At 56.0% G+C, this 23,611-nt stretch overlaps 1 protein-coding gene across 8 annotated transcripts in view; it reads left to right on the top strand.

The window, feature by feature from the left end:
* Window positions 1–23,605, top strand: part of CAPN15 (calpain 15) — a 56,225-nt gene extending 32,620 nt beyond the window's left edge. For 6 of the 8 annotated variants that reach the window (XM_038150979.1, XM_038150974.1, XM_038150973.1 and 3 more), the window contains 11 exons: window positions 9,525–11,019; window positions 14,332–14,540; window positions 14,760–14,943; window positions 17,637–17,860; window positions 18,755–18,880; window positions 19,485–19,637; window positions 19,794–19,955; window positions 20,595–20,821; window positions 21,005–21,165; window positions 21,443–21,621; window positions 21,813–23,605. In XM_038150979.1, the coding sequence (XP_038006907.1) occupies window positions 9,547–11,019; window positions 14,332–14,540; window positions 14,760–14,943; window positions 17,637–17,860; window positions 18,755–18,880; window positions 19,485–19,637; window positions 19,794–19,955; window positions 20,595–20,821; window positions 21,005–21,165; window positions 21,443–21,621; window positions 21,813–21,990 (3,276 nt within the window). In that variant the 5' untranslated portion in view covers window positions 9,525–9,546 and the 3' untranslated portion in view covers window positions 21,991–23,605. Of the gene's footprint in view, window positions 1–4,473; window positions 4,675–9,524; window positions 11,020–14,331; window positions 14,541–14,759; window positions 14,944–17,636; window positions 17,861–18,754; window positions 18,881–19,484; window positions 19,638–19,793; window positions 19,956–20,594; window positions 20,822–21,004; window positions 21,166–21,442; window positions 21,629–21,812 lie in introns of all 8 variants that reach the window. The other 2 variants (XM_038150978.1, XM_038150977.1) reach the window with 2 other exon arrangements.
* Window positions 23,606–23,611: the final 6 nt, after the last annotated feature.

Raw genomic sequence — 23,611 nt, 5'->3', positions numbered from 1 at the left:
TTTTCTTGTTCCAAGTGTGCAAGAAGCTGAAGCTTCAAGTATCCAAGAGAACTTGGGGCCATCAGTCTTCAAGGATTCAGGCCTTTTATTGACAAAAAAAAAGAGAGAAAATTCTTGAATTCTTGTGTTGCATTTGCTGGAGGACTATGGGCTTTTTTCCCCTGAAAAAGCAGTTTTTTTGGGAGCTGCAGGCATGCTAAAGCACTCACTAATGTTTTGGCAGAACCAGATGTCCTTTGTGCTTTCTACACCCAAGTTACACCAATTTCATGCCACTGTGACAAACCCCTATAAAACTGCTGTACCTCCTTTTCTGTATTTGCTCTTGAGAGGGTTTAAATGTCCATTATATGTAGATTTTGGTCAAAGTCAGTGCTGTGTAGTCAAAGCAAGGCTGTTCAGTTCATCACCTCAAGCCAAATCAATGTGTTAATGGCCATGCTACAGTGCTGGCCTGAGTTAAGGACACAAATTTCCTCCCCCTGCTATAATATTTGGGTGCAAATGGAGCTTGGTATTTTTTGCTTTTAATTTCCCCAGGCACACAAAGGACTGGGGAAATTAGGTACAGAAAAGGTAAATAAAGTCATTGAGTAAGAGGAATGATGGCAGCAGTAGCGCTGTGCTAAATTGGTTTCTTTGAAGTAAAGTCTGATTGCAACTGCAGAAATTTCCCCTGCTTGCATGCAGGGAGGAAAGATGAGGTTATTAATTATAACAACAGGTTGGAATTGATCTTAATGAGAAATAGTGCAGCTTGGGAGGAGCTGAGGCTGTGCTGGTGGCTGTCTCCAGGGCAGGGGCTCCAGAAGGACCTTCCTGGGCCATTCTCCTGCCAGCCTTGTTGCTCCAGAACCTGTCCCATGATGATCCTGTGCTACTGAGTCCCTCCATCCTGGGTTTTGAACAGGTCACTTTGCTGTTGGCCATCTCATCTGGGCCCTGCATCTTGATAACCTTGGACAGGTGCAGGAGGTGCTGCTGTAGGGTGAGAGACCTCATCAAAAGCTCTTGAATCCAGAGCCTGCAAAACTTTCGAGCAAAGCTAGAACTTGGACTTTGCTGACCTTGGAATACTCAGTGTGCCTCCTCCTTTTGTATCCCCAGGGATTGTAATTGTTGCCCTGGCAGACATGTGGGAAACCTGCTCATTAGCTGAGGAGCCTTTGGGAATGGTCTTGTCCCAGCGTGCCTGTGCTTTGCCAGCCAAACTGGTTTTCTTCTGAGAGCTCATTTCTTACAACACTGCAGCAATTAAGGTATATTAAAGGCTAATCATGCCCATGCTTTGATGAAGAATGATGAAACTCTCATCTCCTGTCCATCAGTTTAGGGTAACTCTCCCTGTGTGTCCCCAGGCTTGGAGAGAAGGCACGCTCCTTCCAGGTGTGTGTCACTTGGCATTCCTGCAGCAACTCCAGTAACTTCAGATGGGCAGATCCCTCCAAAGACTCTGCCCCTTCCCTCCCTTTTCCTGAGCAAAACCCAGGGATTTCAGCCATGAAGAGGACTCTGCAAGTCATGACAACTCAACTTCCCTTCCCCATCAAAGCCAGACTTCGGTGTGTGTCACGGGAGCTTTCAGGGTGCTCCTGTCCCAGCTGTGCTTCTGCCCTCCTCCTGTTTCCCACCGCACTCTGAACACATTCCTTGGTGTCTCTTCATGGCTGATGGAGGATAGAGAAATGTGTCCTCTGTCCCACTTGTACCCTTTGCAAGCACTGGTATTTACAGAGCATTGACTTGGAATTGCCCAGCGCTCTCAGGGTGCACAGGGAGGGATTTTTTGGAGTGTCCTGTGCAGGGCCAGGAGCTGGACTCACGATTCTTGTGGGTCCCTTCCAGCTCAGGACATTCTGTGATTCTCTGAAGTCCTTTCTTGCCTGTCCTACAGCAAGATGTCCCCTCTCACCCTCACATCTGACAGACAATCCCAGTTTTTGGGGAGGTGACAAGAGAGTAAATTGCAGGGACAGCTGCAGTTTGAGAGTGTGTTCTGTGGCTTTGTTGGCTGCCAGAAAACTCCTGTGCTGAGTGCACCCTGTACAGCTGGGCCAGTGTTTTTTTTCTCTCAGTCCTCTCATTAGCAGAGATCAGCTTTCCCCTGGGAACTTCTCATTAAAACTCCCAGCCTCTTCTCTCCCTGGCTGTTGGAGCACATCTGAGCTGCTGGATCTGTGTCCAGTGTGGGAAAAAGAAGAAACTCAATGGAAACTGTGCTAGAGCCATCTGGAGGTTTGGTGCCATGGGACCAAGAAATTCCCAGGAACTGGAGTGCATCATCAGCTTGGGAAACTCTTTGTGTCTGTCTGAGCCTCTTGGCACCTCTAGGGAGGGTTGTGTGGTGTTGCTGGGTCTTTTATGGCCCCATTCACCATCAAGTGCTCACCCTTGCGTGGTTTCCTGCTGCAGAATTGGACCTTTTTTTCCCTCCCTTCTGCTTTGATGAGGGATTTTTGCCTGCCACCATTGCTTTATTAAACAGGACAAATCCACTTGTCCTGTTTCAATTCACTGCAGATTATCACCAGTAGAAAATGCCATTTTCTGCATAAATGTGATTGTCCTGCTCCAGTGAATGGTCAGGAGCACTGATACCTCCAGAAAGAAGAGATGTCCTGGCCACAAGAGAGTTTGTCATGGAAGGGGACCAGGCTGTTCCCTTGGCTGATTTTCCATCCCTGACCTAAGTGTGTTTCTGGGAACTCGTTGACAGTTTGTCCTGGACTGACATTAAAGAGTGGGAGCAGATATAAATATATGATAAAGCTCTGGAGTGCTCAAAAAGAAATATTTCAGGATCAAGAAGTCTTTATTTCCTCAAGTGCTCCAACAAAATGAGGAATTTGTGTAGTTGTAGTTGTTGTGGTTCCCTTCCACCAACTGAAGGGACAAAGGGAGATCAGAGCAAATCCCCAGCTCTGGTCCTGGCTGAAGGGGATGCGTGGTGTCAGAGGCTGCATAACGAAAGTGGTGACCTTTTTGGAGCTCTTTTTGGTGTTGGGGCTGGTGTTGGGGTGTTTTGGTGGTCAGGGTGCTGGAGTGCGAGTCCTGCAAGGAAAGGGTGAGGGAGCTGGGCTCAGTCAAGAATTCAACCCAAGAAAGATGCCATGCTGGAGTGAGTCTAGAGGAGACCCCTGAGTTGATCACTTAGAGCTGGACTCCCTCTGCTCTGGAGCCAGGCTGGGAGAGCTGGGGGTGCTCACCTGGAGAAGAGAAGGCTCCAGGGACACCTCAGAGCCCCTTGCAGGGCCTAAAGGGGCTCCAGGAGAGCTGCAGAGGGACTGGGCACGGGGAATGGCTTCCCATTGCCAGAGGCAGGGCTGGATGGGATATTGGGAATTAGGAATTGTTCCCTGGCAGGGTGGGCAGGCCCTGGCACAGGGTGCCCAGAGCAGCTGTGGCTGCCCCTGGATCCCTGGCAGTGTCCAAGGCCAGGCTGGACAGGGCTTGGAGCAGCCTGGGATAGTGGAAGGTGTCCCTGCCCATGGCAGGGGCTGGAACAAGATGAGCTTTACAGTCCCTTCCAGCTCAAACTGTTCCATGATTCCATGATTAGTTCAGCTGGAGAGAAAGCATTGAAGGACCTGTAGCAGTACCTGCAGACACATCATCCAGAGGTCAGAGCCAGGCTCTTCTCAGCAGCACATGGTGGGAGGGCAGGAAACAACAAACATAGGATGAAACAGAAGAGTTTCAGACTGGATATAAGGAGAAGCATTTCTGCTGAAGGACAGTCAGTTAGTTGAGGTTGCTGCCCAGAGAGGTTGTGAAGTCTCCATCCTTGGAGGTTTTCAAGACCAGACTGTCTAAACCTGCTGCAATCCCTTTAAGAGATTCAGCTTGAAGGAGGTGTTTAGGCTGGAGACCACCCTGAGGTCTCTTCTGCCCTGTTTACTCTGGGATCCTCCATGCCTGCTCTTGTGGAAGTGGGGTGCTGCTTCTGCACACACGTGGAGAGCCTCTGGTTTTTGGGAAAATTTGTGCCATTGCAGTGGGACCACCTGGCACTGCATGACGTGGATACTTGGATACAGTGCTCCAGGAAAGTGTGGCTGAGTTAGGAGAGGGTCTCTTTGCTGTCCCTGCCCTCGCTCAGCAGATCTGGGAGAAAAGGGCAAAGAGACAGGTCCCTTCTGGTGCTTTATTCTTGTCCATGTCTCTCCAAGACAGAATATCCTGAGTTAGAAGGGTCCTGGAAGGCTGGGGTGAAGGTCACTGATATTAAAGCCTGTTTATTTTCTTGTTTCACTTTGGAGGCAGGATTTGGAAGTGCTTATGCAACCTGCCCTGTTTGGATGATGCCAGCATGGAGCTGGCGACACTTTCCTTTATAGCCTAGGGGGTTCAGAAGTGTGAATCAGAGACTGTTTGTCTCCACCGATGCTCCTATAGAAACTTGTACCAGGTGGAAAGTCCCAGCTCCCCGTGTTTCTGTGTTGCTCTGCCAGTATATCTGCTGCAACCTTCCAGGTCCAGCCTCCCAGCCCCTGCTTGGCTCTGCAAGAGTGAGTCAGCTCAGCCAACAGCATCTCCTCGTCCGGGCTTCATGATCCCAACTCACGTGTGCTCCTAACAGTGCACTGCCAGAGGGATTCTGAGTGGTTCCTGACTTCCTGCACCCCTTCCCGGTGGGCACAGGTGCCTTCTGCTCCTGCTGGCTCTGGAGATGTGGTAGGTCCGTGTGGGAGAAGGCTCAGCAGTCCTCTTTTAGGTCAGGGTCCGCAGTGCTACTGAAAGAAAATTAAAGGGGAAATATTAAATAGAAAGCATGGGGCTGAGGGGAAGGGATTCACAGCTCACAGACATTGAGGCAGGATTTGTTTAGGGTTTTTTGGTAATTTTTCTTCCACAAAATTCGAGTGCTTTTTCTTATATTTGTCAGTGAGGATTTTGCTGGGATACATTGTGTGTCAGAGAGCTCGGGGTTTGTGTTGCTGACTAGAACAATTGATTTTTATTTATTTGTTTATTTACTGCAGGAGAGGAATGAAGCCATATGTTTTAAGACTTTAGCTGCTCTAGAGGAATTTTATTTAGAGAAACAGCCTGATTGTGTTGTTGTGTGTGATTGACACAAGCTCCTCTAATCCTGTTGCCATTGTGGACTCTGCAGCAGAGCCCTGGGACCTCTCACTCCAGTGCCCAGGTCACCTCGAGCTGTTGTCTGGCAGTCCAGAGTGCTTCTGCCCAGGGTTGAGTGCCATCTCCTGCCCTGGAGCTCAGCTGCACATCCCACAGCCCTGGCACACCACCAACTCCCTGCCAGCAGGAAAGATGCAAACTGCAGGTTTTTGGGCTCTTCCCAGTTTCCCACCCTGCCTTGTTCCTTCGTGTTTTGCCCTGCTTCAGTGATGACTTGAGTCCCAGCTGGTGCCCAGAGGTGGTGGCCATCCCTGGGCAGTTTGGTGGCTCTGTAGGAGCCAGGGCTCTGCAGCAGCTGGACACACAGGGCTCAGCAAACTCATGGCTCAGCAGAGCCCAGGGCGGGGATATCAGTGTCCTGAAGTGGTTTTGGAAGGTGATCAGCTGGAACCTTCTTAATCCCTGGAGCAGTGAGGTTCCCTGGGACCTGATCAGTGTGCTGAAAGCTGCCTGCTTGCTTGAGTACTTTCTATATTATTTTTTAAGCATGATAATTACACTGCTGTGATTGCCAAGGTAGGGGCATGCCTGCCAACACGGTGGTTCCTCCTGCCAGCTGATGTCCCCTGCCTTGGTTGGGGAGAGCTGCTGTGGTGGGAAGCACAGCCATGTGGATGCACCCCCATCCAGGCTGCTGGAGGTATGGGATTGTAGCCTGTTACCCTGTCCTTGCACCCCAAGGTGCCCTTTTTGTGTGCACCCCACAAGAGCCTCCAGCAGCTCCGTGCTGCCGGGCTGCGGAGCGGAGCCCTGTGTCACCGTGCTCCCTGTGACGTGTCCCCCAGGAAAGCCCTCCCGTGGGTGGGTGCTGCCAGGTCCCTGGTTTCAGAGGAGCTCCTCTCCCACAGGAAGGTGGCAGGCAATGTTTATCTCAGTTGTGTTTGCTGGGGCTGGAGAAGTGACTGTGTTAGCATGCAGCAGATGGGCCTGGTGAATAGGTGCTGGAGATAACCCTGTTTCCTCATGCAGCCTTGTTTCCTGCTGGGAAAGGAGCCAGCCAGGCTGTTTAAGGAGAAGTGTGGAGCTTGGACAGGCTGAGGATGGATTTCTCCTTCAGCTGGTTCAGTTTTGTGAGGAGGTTGTTGCTGTGGGACAGAAGCTGCTGCCACAATCCACCACGTTCTGGTACGGGTTGGACCATGTAAAGGCAAGTTCCAGTCTGGTGCCCACTGTGATCTTTGGACCCTAAATTTAATTCTATTTCAGGCACGGACTGGAATTGTCCATCAGTCCTAGGCAGGGGTGTGGGGAAAGCAGACTGCAGGCCGGTGTCCTGCCAGTTGCCAAGGCTGGGGGATTGGTGGCTGGGAGCCCAGAACTGTGGGGCACAGCTGAAGGTGTCCTGCGTCCTCTGCCATGCTGTGTGCCTCCCACTCACTTTCAGGGAAAACCGTGTGGCTGCTGGGCACCACGATGTGCAACAGAAGGCAGGGGAGTCTCCTGCCAAAGCTTGTCACACTGGTGGCCCTGCCACTGCAGGACCTTTGAGGGAAGAGTTGATGGCCCTTCTTGAAGGCTTTTTGGTTTTCCCAAGAAAGTCAAGTAGGTGGAAATCCTAGCAGCAGCTCGACAGTGTTAGGGGCTGACTCTTGTTGCATGGGGTGAGAAGATGGGACCAGGAGGGGAACAGTGATCAGAGAATGTCACAGCTCCCCAGGGCCATTCCAGGACACTTCAGTGCCCTGGCTTCTACCAGCTGCCTGGAGCCTGGATCTCCCGCCCAGCCAAATGAAATGGTGCTGCCTTCCCTGAGCCTGCAGCTTGTTGCTGATGCCCCATCAAGCAGGTCTGGGGATGTGGCTCATCCCAATGTCGTGTGGTACTTCTGTCTTTTAGGTTGTCCTAGGTTTTCTCCTCTCTATGGGAAGGAACAGGGTGATTCCTTCCACAGTCCCATGGTGGCACTGCTAGAAGCCTTTTCCTGCTGGGTAGGACCATGGGTGTGTGAGGGACGGGCAGGAGGAGGATTGTTGGCTGTTTGTCCCAATCCACAGGAAGCACTGCGGCATCCGCGCTTCGGAGCAGATTTTTGGGAGCCAGTGCTGTCCTGCACTGTGTACACAGCATGGAGGAGGCTGGAGGTGGATGGTACAGGTTGCTGACAGCCTTCCCTTGCCTTTTGCTGATGCCTGTGTGCTGATGCCTTGTGTGAACCTCACCCAGTGAGACAAATGGATGCAACAGGATCACGTTGCCCTTCATGGCCCCATTTGCTGCCAGAGCCGGGCAGCAGCTCCTTCCCCTCCTCTGCTTGAGGAATGATCTCCCTTTCAGATGTTGTGGACATGGTGCTGCCTAAGGGGAGAGGGATGTACAGTGGCTCCCAGCTGTAGGACTTGAGGCAGAAAAATCAATGTTTATATTTCTCTTAGCTGGGAATAACTCCAGTAAATAAACACCTTGCAGAGTTCAAATGATGCAGGCACCGTATATGAACCAGAATGATTTTTCAGGCTCTCTCTTGCAATAAAATGGATTTCTTGATTTCAGGCTTTATTTAGAGAAGCCTTTGATTTAAGAAGAGAGTTGAAGGTTATATCTGATCTCTGTGAGGTGGAGCTGATCTTCCAGTGGCTGTGGAGCGTGGTGTGGAAATGTGGTTGGATTGCTGCTGCTGCTAGAGTGTTCCCAGGAGAGTTTCTCATGTACCAGCCAAAGGGAGGGTCACTTCCCTCCTCCCCAGGGAGTTCTGGCTGCATCCTCTGCCCCTCCAGACCTTGCTGCTGCATTGCAGTCTGCTCAGAACCTTGGGAAGCTGTGTGTGCAGGTGCTGCTGCTTGGGATTCTGGAGGCCAGCCAGGACCCAGTTCCTTCCACAGGCTGCACCGGTGTCTCGGAGCTGTCTGTGCCTGCCCTTTATGGGATTAAAGACCCTCCTCCCCTTTGTTCCAACCAGTGTGGTGGTTGAACTTGATTGTTGTAGGGATGCTGGAGAGGGAGCCAGTGGTGAGCCCACTGAGGTGCAGCTCCCATGACTTAGGCTGCTCTTGGTCTCTGGAGGTCTGACTTTGCTCTTCCTGGGAAGAGCTGAGGGCATGGGATGGGTTTGGAGGCTTCTGCACAATTGGCCCTGTCTGTGCTCTCAGGCAAGCAGAGTGGGGTGGAAGGGCTTGGAAGGGGCCTGCTCTGCTGGAGAGAGGCACAGCTGACCTGGAGCTGGAGTTCAGGATTGGATTTATGACTTGGCCATCTCATCTGAGAGCAGGAGTACATGGAGGGAGGGCCCCAAGCTCCTGCTGCATGCTCAGATGAGGGAGAACTGGTTTGTCCTTGTGTGAAGGAGGAAGCAGAAAACTCTGCTTTAGCCCCACCTTTGCTCCAGGCTGCAGGAAGTGGCCCCAAGCAGGGGACAAAGGGCACCATGCAGGGCCGTTCTCAGTGTGAGTGCACACATGGCAGCCTGAAAGCACTGGGAGGGCTGCACTGGGGGAACGCTGCTCCCTGCAACCCAGGGATCGCCATGGTCCATGGAGCTGCTGCTGCTGCACTTTTGGAATACTGAGCCTGCCTAGAAAACGTAATTGTGACTTCCTGCCCTAGGACGAGGTGGTTCTGTCGTGTGTTGGACCCATTCTTCCATCAGGATTTCAGGCATTCCCAGGCAACGTTGGAGGTTGAAACCAAGGGCTGGTGCAGCCAGAAGGGCATTATGGCCTCTCTACTTCACAGATAAGTGGGGAAGCAGCTGGAGCTGGAACATGGTGCTCCTCTTTGCTGAGCTTGGAAGCTGCTGGTGAGCTGTCCTGGCACTGGTGCACCACGGAGCTGCTGCTCTCAGGCTGACTGGGCCAGGCTTCTGGCCCCAAAACCTGCAGCCAGATAGAAGCACCTCTGCACACCAAAGCCTGCCTTCCTTGGCTTTGTGGTGTGTGGTGTGGGATAACACAGTTATTCCAGTGTGGATAAGTGGTGTGGAGCTGAAAGGAGAGGACGGAGACAGGAACAGAAAGGGAGACAGAGGTGGGGTGGAGCAGAGAAGGAGAAAAGGGTTGATGCTGGAACAGCAAGAAGGCAGAGCAGGGTGTCAGCTCCTCCAAAGAGTTCCAAATGACCTGCAGACACACAAAGTTGCCAGGGTTGGGCACAGAGATGGTGTTTTATTACCAGGGCACAGCCCCACTGTGAGAATGGGGTCAGTGGGTGCTGGGCTGCTTCTTCTGCCCTTCCTGGAGCATTTTGGATGGAAGCCAATGCATTGCCATGAACCCGCAGAATTTGTCAGTGCCAGAGGAGCAAGCGCCAATAGAGCAGTGACTGGATTGATGGTTGTTCCCTTCCTGGAAGCGAGGTCCTGACCATGCCAGCCCAGGAAATACGTGGTACCTCTGCGTATTGGATGGCCTTGGTCTCAGCCTCACGCTGTGTCTTCTTTCTTGCAGCCACTCCCACTCTCCTGGCTCCATGGCTGCCGTCCGCGAGTGGTCCTGCACACGCTGCACCTTCCTGAACCCCGTGGGCCAGCGGCAGTGCTCCATCTGTGAGGCCCCCCGCCAGAAGCCCGACCTCAACCACATCCTGCGGCTCAGCGTGGAGGAACAGAAGTGGGCCTGTGCTCGCTGCACCTTCAGGAACTTTCTGGGCAAGGAAACCTGTGAGGTGTGTGGCTTCACCCCGGAGCCGGGACCCAGTGGCTCCCCCTTGCCCGTCATCAACGGCATTTTGCCCAAGCCCGCCGTGCTGGTGGAACCCAAGGGCACGTCCAAGGAGGAGGCTGCCAAGGCAGAAAGCAGCAGCGAGGACTCAGAGGGCAAGAGCCCCGATGAAGCAGAGCTGGAGAGCGGCTGGGCTTGCCAGCGCTGCACCCTGCACAACACGCCCGTGGCCAACTCCTGCTCCGCCTGTGGTGGCCCACGCAAGCTCTCCCTGCCCAAAATCCCACCAGAGGCGCTGGTCGTCCCTGAAGTCATCACCCCGGCCGGATTCCACATGGCCCCCTCCACCCCGCAGCCTTCAGTCTCCTCAGAGATCTCTGATGGTGATGCCGTGGCCACCCAGGGCCCGGTGGCTATGGAGCAAGAGGTCCAGAAGATGCCAGCCTTCAGCCCCTTCTCCCCGGGGCTTCAGAACAACCCTGTGCCCCGAAGCCGGCGGGAGGTGCCCCCACAGCTGCAGATGCCGGGCCCTGAAGGCTCCCAGCCCGCGGCCACGGGCGCCGTGGGGCAGAAGGGCTCTCCCCAAGGTCAGGCCAGGGCTGCCCCTGCCGCACGCTTCCCGGACCTGCTGTCCAACAAACGGCTGAGCGTGCTGGAGGAGGAGATGGAGGTCAGTCCGTCCCACTGGAAGTGCAGCTCCTGCTCCCTGCTCAACTCCGCAGGGGCCAGCAAGTGCGAGGTTTGCGGCACCCAAAAGGGCAGCGACACCATCAACCTGGTGGGGGACTCTGTGAGGTTCACCCCGTGCAGCCCCTCCAGCCCTGACTTCACCACCTGGTCCTGTTCCAAGTGCACCCTCAAGAACCCCACGCAGGCCCAGAAGTGCAAGGTGTGCGGCTCCTCCAAGCTGCACGGCTTCCAGGAGCACGGGCTGCCGGGCGAGCCGGCGCCACGCTGCCCCGACTGCGGCGCCTGCGACAGGGCCGGCTGCTCCTGCGGCGCCAAGGCCCCGTCCGCGCGCAAGGTGGCCCGGCTCTTCCCGGCCCCGCTGCCCGGCGGGCAGGAGAGGCCGGGCCAGTGGGCCTGCCCCGCCTGCACCCTGCTCAACGAGGTGAAGGCCAAGCACTGTGGCGCCTGCCACACCCCCCAGCAGTACGTGGCCCAGCACAAGGGCCTCAAGCCCCTCAAGAGGAGGGAGAGCATGCACGTGGAGAAGAGGAGGCAAACAGATGAGGGCGAGGCCAAAGCCCTGTGGGAAAATATCGTGACCTTCTGCCGGGAGGTGAGTGCTTGCTTGTTCCTGCCTCCCACCTAGGTCTGGGGCAGCACCTTCCCTGCCTTGGGTTCCAGGGATCTTCCCTTGCAACAGCTGGATGCTGGTTGTTAGCACTGAAATGACATATTTTGGTGCAGAATGATCTCCAGGGTGAAGTCAGCCCACAGAGCCCACTCCTGGTGCAAGGGTGAGGAAGTCTAAAACCTAGTGCTAAACCTGTTAACTCTGAAACCTAGTGGTATTTTAAATCAGTGAGAGAGAACTTCTGGGATGAAGGGGACATCTGTAGGTGGTCAGTGCATCTCTTTCCAGTGTCTCCTTCCAGTCTCTAGTGGTGAGGAAGGTGGGGAGTGTGTCTAGGTTTGCTGTTGGCACTGCTGTCAATGCTCGCAGGAAATCTGGGATGCAGCAAGCAGGGGCTCAGGATGAGAGGGCAGGCAGAGGAACTGCTGCCACTGCCAGCAGTTGCAGGTGTTTCAAAACGGTGGGCTGGGCCTTGGTGTTCTTGGTTTGGGTGTTGCAAATGCAGAGGTGCAGCACAAATGGCTCCCCCTGTTCTGGGCAGGCCAGCTGAGCTGTGGCTGTAGCGTGGCTCTAGTTGAAGGTCTCAGGAGTACATGCCAGCACACACCTTCCCATTGTGAGGTATCTGGTCCAGTCAGTTGGGTTTCAGCCTCAAACACCACACTCTGTTGGCCTCATTTTTTTTTCCCCTGTATGGCATTAAAAGCTCCTGTGAATGCTGCTTTCTCAGCCTCCTTCTGGGGGAAGCCTCCAGCTCTTCTGGACCAGATGGAGAGGGAGTTGCAGTCCCATTTTGATGTACAAACAAGGCTTTTCCTGCCTGGTCTGAGGATCGTGTCCATTCCTGTGCCTCCCTGCACAGTCCAGGGAACCAAGATATTTGGCTCAGAGGGGAAGCTCTGAGAATGGTCTTGCTTGGGCTTGTGGTTTTTTAAAATTGCTGTGTGTCCTTCCTAACAGGCGTGGGTGTCTTTATAGCAGAGACCCAGATTCTGCTTATCCCCGTCTTTTAAGCAAGTGAATAGCCTCTTTTGTAGGCAGGGAACATCTGTTCCATCAGGAATCAGGCCTGAAGGATGAATCATGATGATGGTCAGGCTGAATTAGCAGCGTGGCACTGCCAGGAAGGGGAGCTTGCCTTGCCCCGTCCCCCAGTGCTCAGCTGGAGCCTTGGCTGAGGCTGTTGTGCTCCTTAACCCACCCATAATGGGCTGTGAGATCCTCGTGGGCCATTTGCCAAAAATTCCCCTCCACCCCCTCTGACACTGTTCAGGTGCGAGGTTAGGCCTGGCAGTAGTGGAGGGACGATGCTGCTGCTGTCCCCGTGCTCCCAGTGCTCCTGGTCAGGCTGGCACGCGAGGTCTCTCCGAGCTCCCTGCTGCCCGAGCGCTTCCCAGGCTGCTCAGCCTTCCCTGGAGGAGTCAGGCTGGTCGAGTTCTCCTCCGTCTGTCGTTCCCCTGCCCCGTGTCATGTGGAGCTGCTCCCTGCCAGCATTTCTGCTCGAGCTCCTGCTGTGGGTTTTCCTTCCTCTGCTATTCCAGGGATGCCTTTTCCAACTCTTCTCAGTGTGTGGTCCCTAGTTTTACCCTTCTCTTTACTAATTTTAGTTTTACCCTTTCTCTTCTGTTGGAGAGCAGTGCAGAGCTGACCTCTTCCACTGGAATCGTGGAATCAGAATTGTTTGGGATGGAAGGGACCTTAAAGCTCATCTCGTTCCAACCCTGCCAACACACTTCACCTTTCACCACATCACATTACTCCAAGTCCTGTCAAGACTGGCCTTGAACACTTCCACAGATGGGGCAGCCCCAGCTTCCCTGGGCAGCTTGTGCCAGGGCCTCCCCCCCTCACAGGGAAGAATTTTTCCCCAGTTACCCAATCTAAATTTCTCCCCTTTCAGTTTAAAACTTTACCCTTGTCCCATCACTGCTTGTCCATGTGAAAAATTGCTTTCCCTCTCACTAATAGGCCCCCTTTAGGCACTGGAAGGGGTCTGATGTCTCCGTGGAACTTTCTCCAGGTGAACACCCCCAGCTCTCTCAGCCTGGCTCCAGAGGAGAGAGGATCCTGCCCACAGAGCATCTTCATGGGGTCCCCTGGACCTGTTCTAACAGATCCACAAATTTGTTATGCTGAGTCCTCCAGAGATGGACAAAACTGGGGTCTCACAAGGGCAGAGCAGAGGGAGAATCCCCTGCCTCATGTCCTTATGGCCGTGCACAGCAAGTTCCTGCAGAGCCCAGAGATCCATGTGCAGGGATGGGTCCCATCCAGGTCCCCAGCCAGGCTGTGACTGAGGCTGCAGGAATGGTGGCTGCTCCTCAGCTGCACGGGGCAGATGCTCCCCCGAGAGAGCAGGACAGCTATTAGCTGAAAAACACCCTCCTGCAAAAGAGGAGCTGGGGTTGCTGATTGAGGCACCGCAAAGGAAGCATTAAGGTAGCATTGCCACAAGAGAGGAGGTCAACTACTAATTGGGTGTGCGTAAAGCTAATTTAAATCAGAGCCAGCTTTTGCTGAAAGAATTTAATTTAGTTTAATTAACAATAACAAAGAAACACCTGTTCTCATTTCACCCTGTGTTAGACTGAAAAAGCCACCCTTCTCCCCTTGGTGAAGTTCTGTGCTTCCATCCCTGTGGTTAATGCCTATGGGATTACCTGCCCTTCCACCCATCCTATTTATTTATGACACAGCAGCTATTGCAGGAGGCCTCGGACGTGGGATACCCCCACTCTTAAATTGCTGTCTGGCTGAATCCAATTGCAAAAGCTGCCCCTCCCATCCTGCATGGATGTGCCTGGGGGGTGACACAGGGCTGCCAAGCCCAGCGTGTCCCCTCCAGGGCAGGGGCTAGGCTCGCGTTGAGGTGTGTTTGCATGCCAGGTGGCTCCTCGAAGCCTTGCTGTTTGCAGGCTTCGCTGTTTGTGGAGGCAGCCAAGGCCCCCCACAGCCCAGCTTTTAGCACCAGCACAAAGTGTGAGACGGTCCCTGCCCAGGGAGGCTCCTGTGAAACAGAAAAAGGCAGATTGGAGTCACAGCCAGGAGCTTGAAACCAGAAAGGTGAGCCTGAGCCAAGGCTGAATGCTGGACCTGAAGCACAAAAAGCATCTCTGCTGCTGCCAGCAGACACCAGCATAGTCCTGCCTCCCTGCAGGGCTGGGAAGGGACTGCCTGGGCCAGGCAGGAGGGCTGGGGGCTCTGCTGTCTCTCAGGGGGGCAGTGGGAGGCTCTCCAGGCCCCCCAGTCCCAAGTGGCTCCAACCGATGCTCTCCTTGCCTTTTGCCCTCCCAGAACAAAGTCAATTTTGTGGATGACAGTTTCCCCCCCGGGCCCAAGTCCGTGGGGTTCCCGGAAGGTGACAGCGTGCAGCAGCGGGTGAAGCAGTGGCTGCGGCCCCACGAGATCAACTGCAGCATCTTCAAGGACCGCTCCGTGAAGTGGTCGGTGTTCCGCACGCCACGGCCCTCGGACATCCTGCAGGGACTGCTGGGAAACTGCTGGTAAGGGCGAGTGAGCCGGGCTGACACCCTCCTGCCCCTTCCCTCTTTCCCCCCCTCTTCCTCCAGCTCCAGTTCGGCCCCCTCAGCCCTACTCAAACCCATTTATGCCCCCAGGCTGTAGCCCATGCTCTGCCTCACCCCCTCCCAGCGCCGCGTGGCCGGGCGGCTCGTGCTGCCCGGTGCCGGTGCCGCGCTGAGGCCGCCCCGCCTGCCCGGCAGGTTCCTGAGCGCCCTGGCCGTGCTGGCCGAGCGGCCCGAGCTCGTGGAGAGGGTGATGATCACCAGGACACTGTGCCCCGAGGGCGCCTACCAGGTGCGGCTGTGCAAGGACGGCACGTGGACCACGGTGCTGGTGGATGACATGCTGCCCTGCGACGAGTGCGGCTACCTGCTCTTCTCCCAGGTCAGTGGCACAGGAGGACGGGGGTGGGCAGTGCTCCGGGGCTCAGGGAGGCTCATCCCAGGCTCTCCCAGGAGAGGCAGTGGGAAGAGGCGCTGCTGGAGTTCATGTGAGGCCCCTGCTTCATGCTGTGTTTAGAGTCATAGAGAGTTGTAAGGTTGGAAAAGGCCCCAAAGATCATCAAGTCCAGCCACTGATCAAATACCCCTGGCTCACTAAGCCATGCCACAAAGTACCGCAGTGACTTGTTTTCTGAGTGTTCCCAGGGATGGTGACTCCACCAGTGCCCTGGACAGCCCATTCCAATGTCTGACCACCTTTCATTAAGGAATTTTCCCGATATCCAAGCTAAACCTCCTCTGGTACAACTTGAGGCTGTTTTCCCTTGTCCTATCCCTGTTTCCTGGGAGCAGAGCCCGATCCCTCTGGCTGTCCCCTCCTGTCAGGAGTTGTGCAGAGCCACAAGGACCCCCCTGAGCCTCCTTTTCTCCAGGCTGAGCCCCTTGCCCAGCTCCCTCAGCTGCTCCTGGTGCTCCAGCCCCTTCCCAGCTCTGTTCCCTTCTCTGGACATATTCCAGCCCCTCAATGTCATGCCAGGTGCCATTGACCTTCTTGCCCATCTGGGCACATCTGACTCATGTTCAGCTGCTGCCAAGCAGCTCTCCCAGGTCCTTTCCCAGCAGGTACTTCCCAGCTGCCCCGTGCCTGGAGCTGCTGGGGCATGCTGTGACACAAGTGGAAGATCCAGCACCGGTTGCACCCTGTTTGCAACTCAGGACACTGCTCTTTACTGTGTCCTCAAGACAGCTGAACTTTTTGAAGCCATAATATCCATCTATTTCGACCCCTTTTGGCATTTCCTAGGCTGCAGTGAAGAAGTTTCATTTACAGTTGCTTTTCCCTCACTCCTTACATCACAGCCACTTCACCCTTATCCATCATATAAAAGGAAAACACTTTAACCTGTGTTTTGCACTGTGAAGGACTGAGGGAAAGCTGTTTCTTTCCTCTGAGGGGAGGTCTGGCAGCTTGGCTGTGCCAGGGAGGGCCTGTGGAGAAGGAGGGGATTGCACATGGAGCAGCCTGTTCCGAGCCAGTGCCCAGTTGCTCTGAGCATGCTGGGGTGGCATCTGCTCGGGCCAGTGGAGCTCCCTCAGCCCCTCCAGGACATCGCTGTGCCCTGACCTGCTTGCCAGGCCCAGGGGGTCTTGCTGGGATCGTGTCCATGAAGGAGATTGAGAACATCTCTATTGAAATTCAGGGGGCAATATCTGCCAAAGAAAACAAAGTACCACTGTCAGGAGGAGACAGGGACTGGGACTGTTGGCTTGGATTTCGTTCTGCAAATCCAGTCCTCTGGGTTTTGACACACAGCCCTGTCAGGACAGGACTCAAACTTCAGAGAAGGGAAGAAGAAGGAGTTTGTGTCTACATTCTGCCTCTCAGTAGACAGAGGATACAGATGCATTTCTTTACTTCAGCATAAGATTTACCTGTCTTGGTTTTTTTTACCTTTTCCTTCCATCTTTCTTGAATTTCAAGTCTGCTTTTGGAGCTTTTTTAAGATTGGAGGTTTTCACATGGGCTGGACTTGTCTTGCCTCTATTTCCAGGGGCATCTGAATCGTGATGAGATTTTTCTGCTGAGTGTTCAGCTGTGAGAGCTGGATGTGGGAGATATAAAAGGAAAATCAGAGTTTTAAAAATAAAAGAAAATCAGGCTCTTATCTGAGCTCCCTGGCTGTGGTTCAGGCAGAAATAAACAACACGGATTTTGTTGAGTGAGGGACCCAAAAACCAGCAAAAAGCACTTTTAAGCTCTCTTTATCCGTCAGAAAGAAATCTTCACTGCCCTCCTTTCGTCTGCCAGCTCTTGGCTGCCACCTGTGAGTCACACAGGCACAGTGTACTAGTGATTTTCCCTGCTGCTCTCTGAGCACTGGATACCAAACCCAATTGCTGGGGAAAAACTTGCATCTTATAATTAGGCCTTGTAGTTACTCCCTGTGCTGGAGTCGAGGACTTTGCCAGTCCAGGTTTTTGGAGCTTGTCCTTGAAGCAGTGTCTGTGTTGCCTGGGTGGAATCCAATCAGTCCTGTGGCCGGGTGCGCTCTGGGGAACCTCCTCTGCCAAAGGGGTGTTGGTTTGGGTTTGCAGAGTTTTGTGAGTTAAAGGCAGATGTTCCAGATGTGCTCCACATCACAGAATCCTAAATGTCCTGAGTGGGAAGGGGTGCACAAGGATCATGAGGATCATGAGTCCAGCTCTTGGCCCTGTACAGACACCCCAACAATCCCACCTTGCACCTGAGAGTGTTGTCCGAATGCTCCTTGAGCTCTGGGAGCCTTGGTGTGCTCTTCCGTTATTAAATGGTTCTAGGTTCAGATCGAAGTGGACAGAAGGGTCTCAGAGTAGGCACCCACCCTGCCAGCTTGATTGCTGGGCATTCCAGGGTGCAGCTCTGTCAGCACCCAGGCCTCTTGGGTGTTCACTCCAGGACTTCTTCCCAAGGGGACTTGAACTCCACAACAAAACACTGAGCAAAGAGCGAACGGGTCACCCATGGCCAAGGGGACCAGCTCCTGGCATGGCCTTGCTGCTCCTGCCTCTCCGGCCCAGGATGGCTGGTAGGGGTGGCTGTGAGGGGCTGTCGCACCTCCTGCCCAGGGGGTGACGTGTCTCTCCCTCTCTCTGCAGGCCCAGAGGAAGCAGCTGTGGGTGGCCCTCATTGAGAAGGCGCTGGCCAAGCTGCACGGTTCGTACTTCGCCCTGCAGGCCGGGCGTGCCATCGAGGGCCTGGCCACGCTCACGGGGGCTCCCTGCGAGAGCCTGATGCTGCAGGTCAGCTCCACCAACCCTCGCGAGGAGCCCATTGACACTGACCTCATCTGGGCCAAAATGCTGAGTTCTAAGGAGGCTGGGTAAGACGAGGCAGGAGCAGGGATGCTGCAGAGGGGGATGAGGGGGAACATTCTTGTCTTTAGAGGCTCAGGACAGGAGTGACTGCATTAGCTAGGGTGGAGTCCACCACCCGTGCCACTCATCTGAAGCATGGGTGGAGCTCCTGCTCGAAGCTCTAAGAAATTCTTTCTCCTGTGATTCTCATATGAAATTTAGAGCCTGGTGAACTTCCACTGCACGTCACCGCTGTCTTGCAGGAGTTAGGAAGTGGCACTGAGCCCACTTGCTTTGCTTTGAGCTCTTCTGTTGTGTGAATGCTTGACCCTGCCCGTGTCTCCCACCTGTATGTGACATGTTTGCTAATGACACCTGGCTAGCACTGGTCTAGAGGGGGCACAGCCAAAGCAGAGACCTCCTGCTCATCACTTGGGCAGGAGGGCAGCTGGCTTGGCTGAAGGCTGGGGTATGGGGCCACATGGACGGATAGCTCCCAGCACATGGTGTCCCCCTAAAGCTGACTGCTGCAGACCTCCTGCCCCGAATAGTGTCCTCACCCCTTCCAACTTGTCTAGCTGATGGACTGCCCGCTTTTCTCCGTGGCTTTCTGCCAGCCAGCAGAAGTGGGCAGGACCCTGGGGCCTGGTAGAAATCAGGGGAGGTTTGGGGCAAAGCTCCCCAGTGCAAAGCAGCTCTCCTTGGAGCCTGGGCTCAGCGTGCACGTGAGCAAGGGCAGGTAGCTCTGGCCAGCAGAGCTGGGCACTGCATGGGGAGTGTTGTTGATCCCAACAGTGTTGTTGCAGAGTGGGAGCATCTGGGAGCCCTCTGAGAGGAAGCTGTCCCATGCCTTGAGTGACAGGGATGAGCTTCCCCCAGGCCAGGCCTCCAGGACACAAGGGTTTGCTGTCCCTGTGCAGGTTCCTCATGGGCGCGTCCTGCGGCGGAGGCAACATGAAGGTGGATGATGTGGCCTACGAGAGCATGGGGCTCCGACCCCGGCATGCCTATTCCATCCTGGACGTGCGGGATGTCCAGGGCTTCAGGTGAGCTCGGGCTGGAGCCTGCCATGCCACTGCAGCTGCCGCTGTCTGCAGACCCAGCAGAAAACCTGGGGACAGATAACTGAGGGCATGGTGAACGGGACCCTGGGGACTCTTTGGTGTCCCATCCTCATGGCCAGCAAGGATGACACCATCCTAGGGTGTCACATAAATGCTGTTATCATATGAGCTGTCCTTGCCTGGTGTTGGCTCCATGTCTAGGGGTGGAATGTTTGACCTGGTCTCATAAGACACAGAGCATATTGCTCTTCTTTGAGTGGAGGGGGGATAGAAATGGGTGCCACCTTGACAGCTGGGCTGCTATAGGAAGCTGTATTTTCAGCCATGTTACTCTCAGCAGCCTCTCCCCTGCTGAGCCCCTTCCCCACAGCACCTGGCTGAGCCCCTTTGGGCAGGGAAGGGCAGAGGGAACAGCAGCAGGAACAGAACTGCAGGACAGGGACATCTGGGGCCACGATGTGGGTGACACATTAGTTCTGGGATGCTATGAGAGCTTTGGAAGGCAGGAGTCAGAGGGTGTCCTTTGTGGGGGGCAGGCTGGGTCTCTCCTCCCTCCTGGGTCTCTGACACTTTTCCCCTTCCCCAGGTTACTGCGTCTCCGGAATCCCTGGGGCCGCTTCTCCTGGAACGGCAGCTGGTCGGACGAGTGGCCGCACTGGCCGCACCCCCTGCGCCATGAGCTGATGCCCCATGGCAGCAGCGAGGGCGTCTTCTGGATGGAGTACAGCGACTTCATCAAGTATGGCACGGCCAGAGCAGAGCTGTGGGGTGGGGAACAGGACAGGGATGGAAAACGGGACATGGGGTCATGATGGGGCAGGTGGGACCCGTCATCCCTAAGGAATGTGGGTGTCCTGCAGTGTGCCCCATTGGGACTGAGCCTGGCTTCCCACAGGTATTTTGACTCCGTGGATATCTGCAAGCTCCATTCGGACTGGCACGAGGTGCGTGTGCAGGGCATGTTCCCCAACAAGGCCAACGGGCCGGTGACGGTGACGTCGCTGACGGTGTTGGAGCGCGCAGCTCTGGAGTTTGCCCTCTTCCAGGAGGGCAGCAGGTGAGGGCAGGGCAGCGAAACTGGGGGGGCTCAGCTTGAAGAAAAGGAGGCTCAGAGGGGACCTTCTGGCTCTGCACAACTCCTGACAGGAGGGTGCAGCCAGGTGGGGGTCAGGCTCTGCTTTCAGACAGGACAAAGGTAAACGGCCTCAAGTTGCACCAGGGGAGGTTTAGCTTGGATATTGGGGAAAATTTCTTCACTGAAAGAGTGGTCAGGCCCTGGCACATCTGCCCAGGGCAGTGATGGGAGTCCCCATCCCTGCAAGGATTTAAAAACCTTATGGATGTGGCACTTGGGGGCATGGGTTAGTGGTGACCTTGGCATTGCTGGGTTAATGGTTGGTTAATGGTCTTGATGATCTTAGGGGACTTTCCCAACATTAATGATTCCACAATTCTGTGGTTCTGTGGGCCCAGAAGAAATCCAGACTCATTGGCATCTCACTACATGGCATCCCCTGGGGTCACAGAACTCGGGGATGGGCCCCCATCACCATCTCTCCAAATTGTGGGAACTGCTCATGTTTAGCTGGAGCCCAACTCCTGAATGCAGGACTGGTTCCTGGGGCAGTGGGATAGCTCCTCCCTGGAACTGCTGCCTGTGTCCTGGGTGACGTGTGACCCTTCCTTCCTGGCACAGGAGGTCAGACACAGTGGACAGCCACTTGCTGGACTTGTGCATCATGGTTTTCCGGGCCACCTTCACCAGTGGGAACAAGCTGAGCCTGGGCCGGCTGATGGCCCACAGCAAACGAGCCGTCAAGAAGTTCGTCAACTGCGACGTGATGCTGGAGCCGGGCGAATACGCCGTCGTGTGCTGTGCCTTCAACCACTGGAGCGCTGCCCTGGCCAGCCCTGCTGCCCAGGGTGAGGGGATGGAGGGGCCCTGGCGGAGGGAGAGGTGCCAAAGCCCTCGGTCCTCCTCTTGGAGACCTTCTTCAGGGTGGAGGTTGCACGTTGCACGTGCATCAACCCAGGAGCACCATGCTCTTGGGGATTGTGGGCTGGGTGCCAGTTCCCTGATCCCCATTCCTCTGGGTGTCTCTGCAGCTTCCAGTCCCACCAGCAGCCGACCAGCCACTGATTATTCCAGCTACATCCTGGCTATCTACAGCTCCCGCCTGGTGATGGTGGAGCAGGTGGAGGCACAGCCCACCACGCTGGCAGATGCCATCATCCTGCTGACCGAGAACAAGGGCGAGCGCCACGAGGTGGGTGGGGGGCACAGGGCAGGGGCTGCAGTGGGGAGGGGGGTCACGCTGCCAGAGGGAGCCTGGACCTGTAGGGTTCTCAGGCAGGGGTTGGGCAGGGCTGTGCCAGCTCTGGCTGCCACCCCTGGATGCCCACCCTCTTTGCTCCCTGGGGCAGCCTGGGGCACCCCAGCAGATTGGCTGCCCTTGGCTAGAGTGGAGGATGCCAGTGCAGGGGTTTTGATTTGGGGATTCAAGTGCCCAGAGGCTTCATCTCCTTCCTTGCTGTCTCACCCAGGGCCGTGAGGGGATGACCTGCTACTACCTGACCCACGGCTGGGCAGGGCTCATCGTGGTGGTTGAGAACCGACACCCCAAGTCCTACCTGCACGTGCAGTGCGACTGCACCGACAGCTTCAACGTGGTGTCCACGCGTGGCAGCCTCAAGACACAGGACAGCGTCCCCCCCCTGCACAGGTCTGGGGTAGGCAGGGGTGGGTCACGGGGGCTGCCATGGGGCTGGCAGGAGGCTGGGAGGAAGGCAGAGCCAGGCCTGGCAGGGAGGCATGGACAAGGTGGGATTGCCAGGACAGAGGTGGGATTGCCGGGACAGAGGTGGGATTGCAGGGATGGAGGCTGCTGCCCTGAGCCCGTTGCTCTCTCCACAGGCAGGTGTTGGTGATCCTGTCCCAGCTGGAGGGTAACGCCGGCTTCTCCATCACGCACCGCCTGGCGCACCGCAAAGCCACCCAGGCCTTCCTCAATGACTGGATGCTGACGAAGGGCACCCACAACCCGCTGCTCACACCCGAGGTCGCTGGGCTGCACGGCCCCCGGCCCCTATGACGAAGAGCCTCGCCCTCCCCGCCCCGCTGCCCCGTTCCTGTCACTGAGCCTCTGGCCCGGGGTGCCTGCCCCGAGCCACCAGCGCTGAGCTGTGAGGCAGAGCTGGAGTGGCACCCCCAGCACTTTGCCCCACGCCGCGGGGCTGGGGTGAGTTGTCAGGGCCAGCGCCAGCCCTGCCCGCTGCCCTGGCACCGCTGCTGCCCCGCACTTTACGAGGAGCGGCCAGGGGCACGGGGCCATCTCAGGATCCCACCCGCCCCGTTCCTGCGCTGGGTCCGCTGCCCTCTGCCCGCCCCGGGGACTGTGGGAGAGGGAGGGGCTGGAGGTTGCTGTCAAGACCCTTCCCAGGCACCACGCTCAGGACTCTGCCCCTTCCCGTGGCACCAGGGCACTGGCGCTGCAAAAAGAACAATATACCTCTGATGTCTGTCCGTCTGTGTGACCCTCCGTCTGTCCCTGGGACCTTCTGTCTGTCTTGTTGCCCCCTTTGTCTGCTGCCAGGACCAGCGTGGTGCTGAGGCTGGGCTGGGGGGTGCCAGGATCATGCTGTGCTGTGGTGCCACCCATGCCAGGGACCCCCCAACCATCCTGGGTGCTGGGGCTGGTGGGGAGAGGGCACAGGGTTGTTGCAGAAAGCTGCTGCTGCTTAGGGGGTTGTGCTGTAATTGGGGTGAAACTCGAAGGTTTCACCACCTCCTGCTTGGCTCCAGGTGGGGAGCGAGGCCCCATGGTGCTGCAGGCGGGGGCTGCGGCCCGGGGCCCCTCTCCCTGTCACACAAGTGTTACTATGCAAAGGCGGCCGGTGGGAGCAGTGCCTGGAGAGAAGCCATGGCCCGAGCTGGGCTCAGCCCCTGGCACTGCCCTCTGGCCCACCCTGTGCCCCGTGGAGGGAGGCTGGGCAGCAGGTACTGACCCGAGGTCAGGGAGGAGTTCCCTGGAGTTACCACGAGTCCATGTGCTGGGGAGGGGGTGGTTTTGGGGGGGAAGCAGAGAGCCCCCTCCTCCAGAGCCCGGGTGCTGTGGGAGGCAGTGAGCACAAGGCAAAGGCTGCACCTCGGGGTGCTGCTGGCCCTATGGGTGCTCTGAGGTGGGGGCTGATCCTGGGGGGAGCTGCACCCCACGTTTTCAGGGCTTTGTGGCTCTCTGACTTGTGTGTGTGTGTGTGTGTGTGTGTGTGTGTGTGTGTGTGGTTTGGGGGTTCCCCTGTGTACCATCTCCTTCCTGAGCTGTGTGGACTTTCAGCTGAGGAGGGGCAATGGGCAGTGCTGGACCCTGTTCTGGAAGGGGCCATGCTGGCGGGTCCTGCACCCCAAACCCTGTACCAGCAGCTGGGCTGGGCAGGGGGTGCAGGGCTCTGCCCCTCTGTGTCCCTCGGGGATTTGGGGTCGCAGGGGGGGGTGAGCTGCCCTGGCACCCTCCCAGCTCCCCCAGCTGGGGCTGCTGAGCCAAGCTCTCTCTGTATTTCTGTTGATCTGTTTTCTCTCTTTCCAGCTCCTTCCTCCTTGGGATGATTTGTCCTTCACTTTTTTTTTCCTCCTCTCTCTGTCTTTCTGAGCTGTGAATATTTTTAACCCTGTAAATACTGTCCAGCTCTTCAAAAATCATAGGATATTTTATCAAT

The sequence above is a fragment of the Motacilla alba genome, chromosome 14 (assembly GCF_015832195.1).
Source record: "Motacilla alba alba isolate MOTALB_02 chromosome 14, Motacilla_alba_V1.0_pri, whole genome shotgun sequence".
NCBI classification, from domain to species: Eukaryota; Metazoa; Chordata; class Aves; order Passeriformes; family Motacillidae; genus Motacilla; species Motacilla alba.
This window is presented reverse-complemented; position numbering and strand designations above follow the sequence as displayed.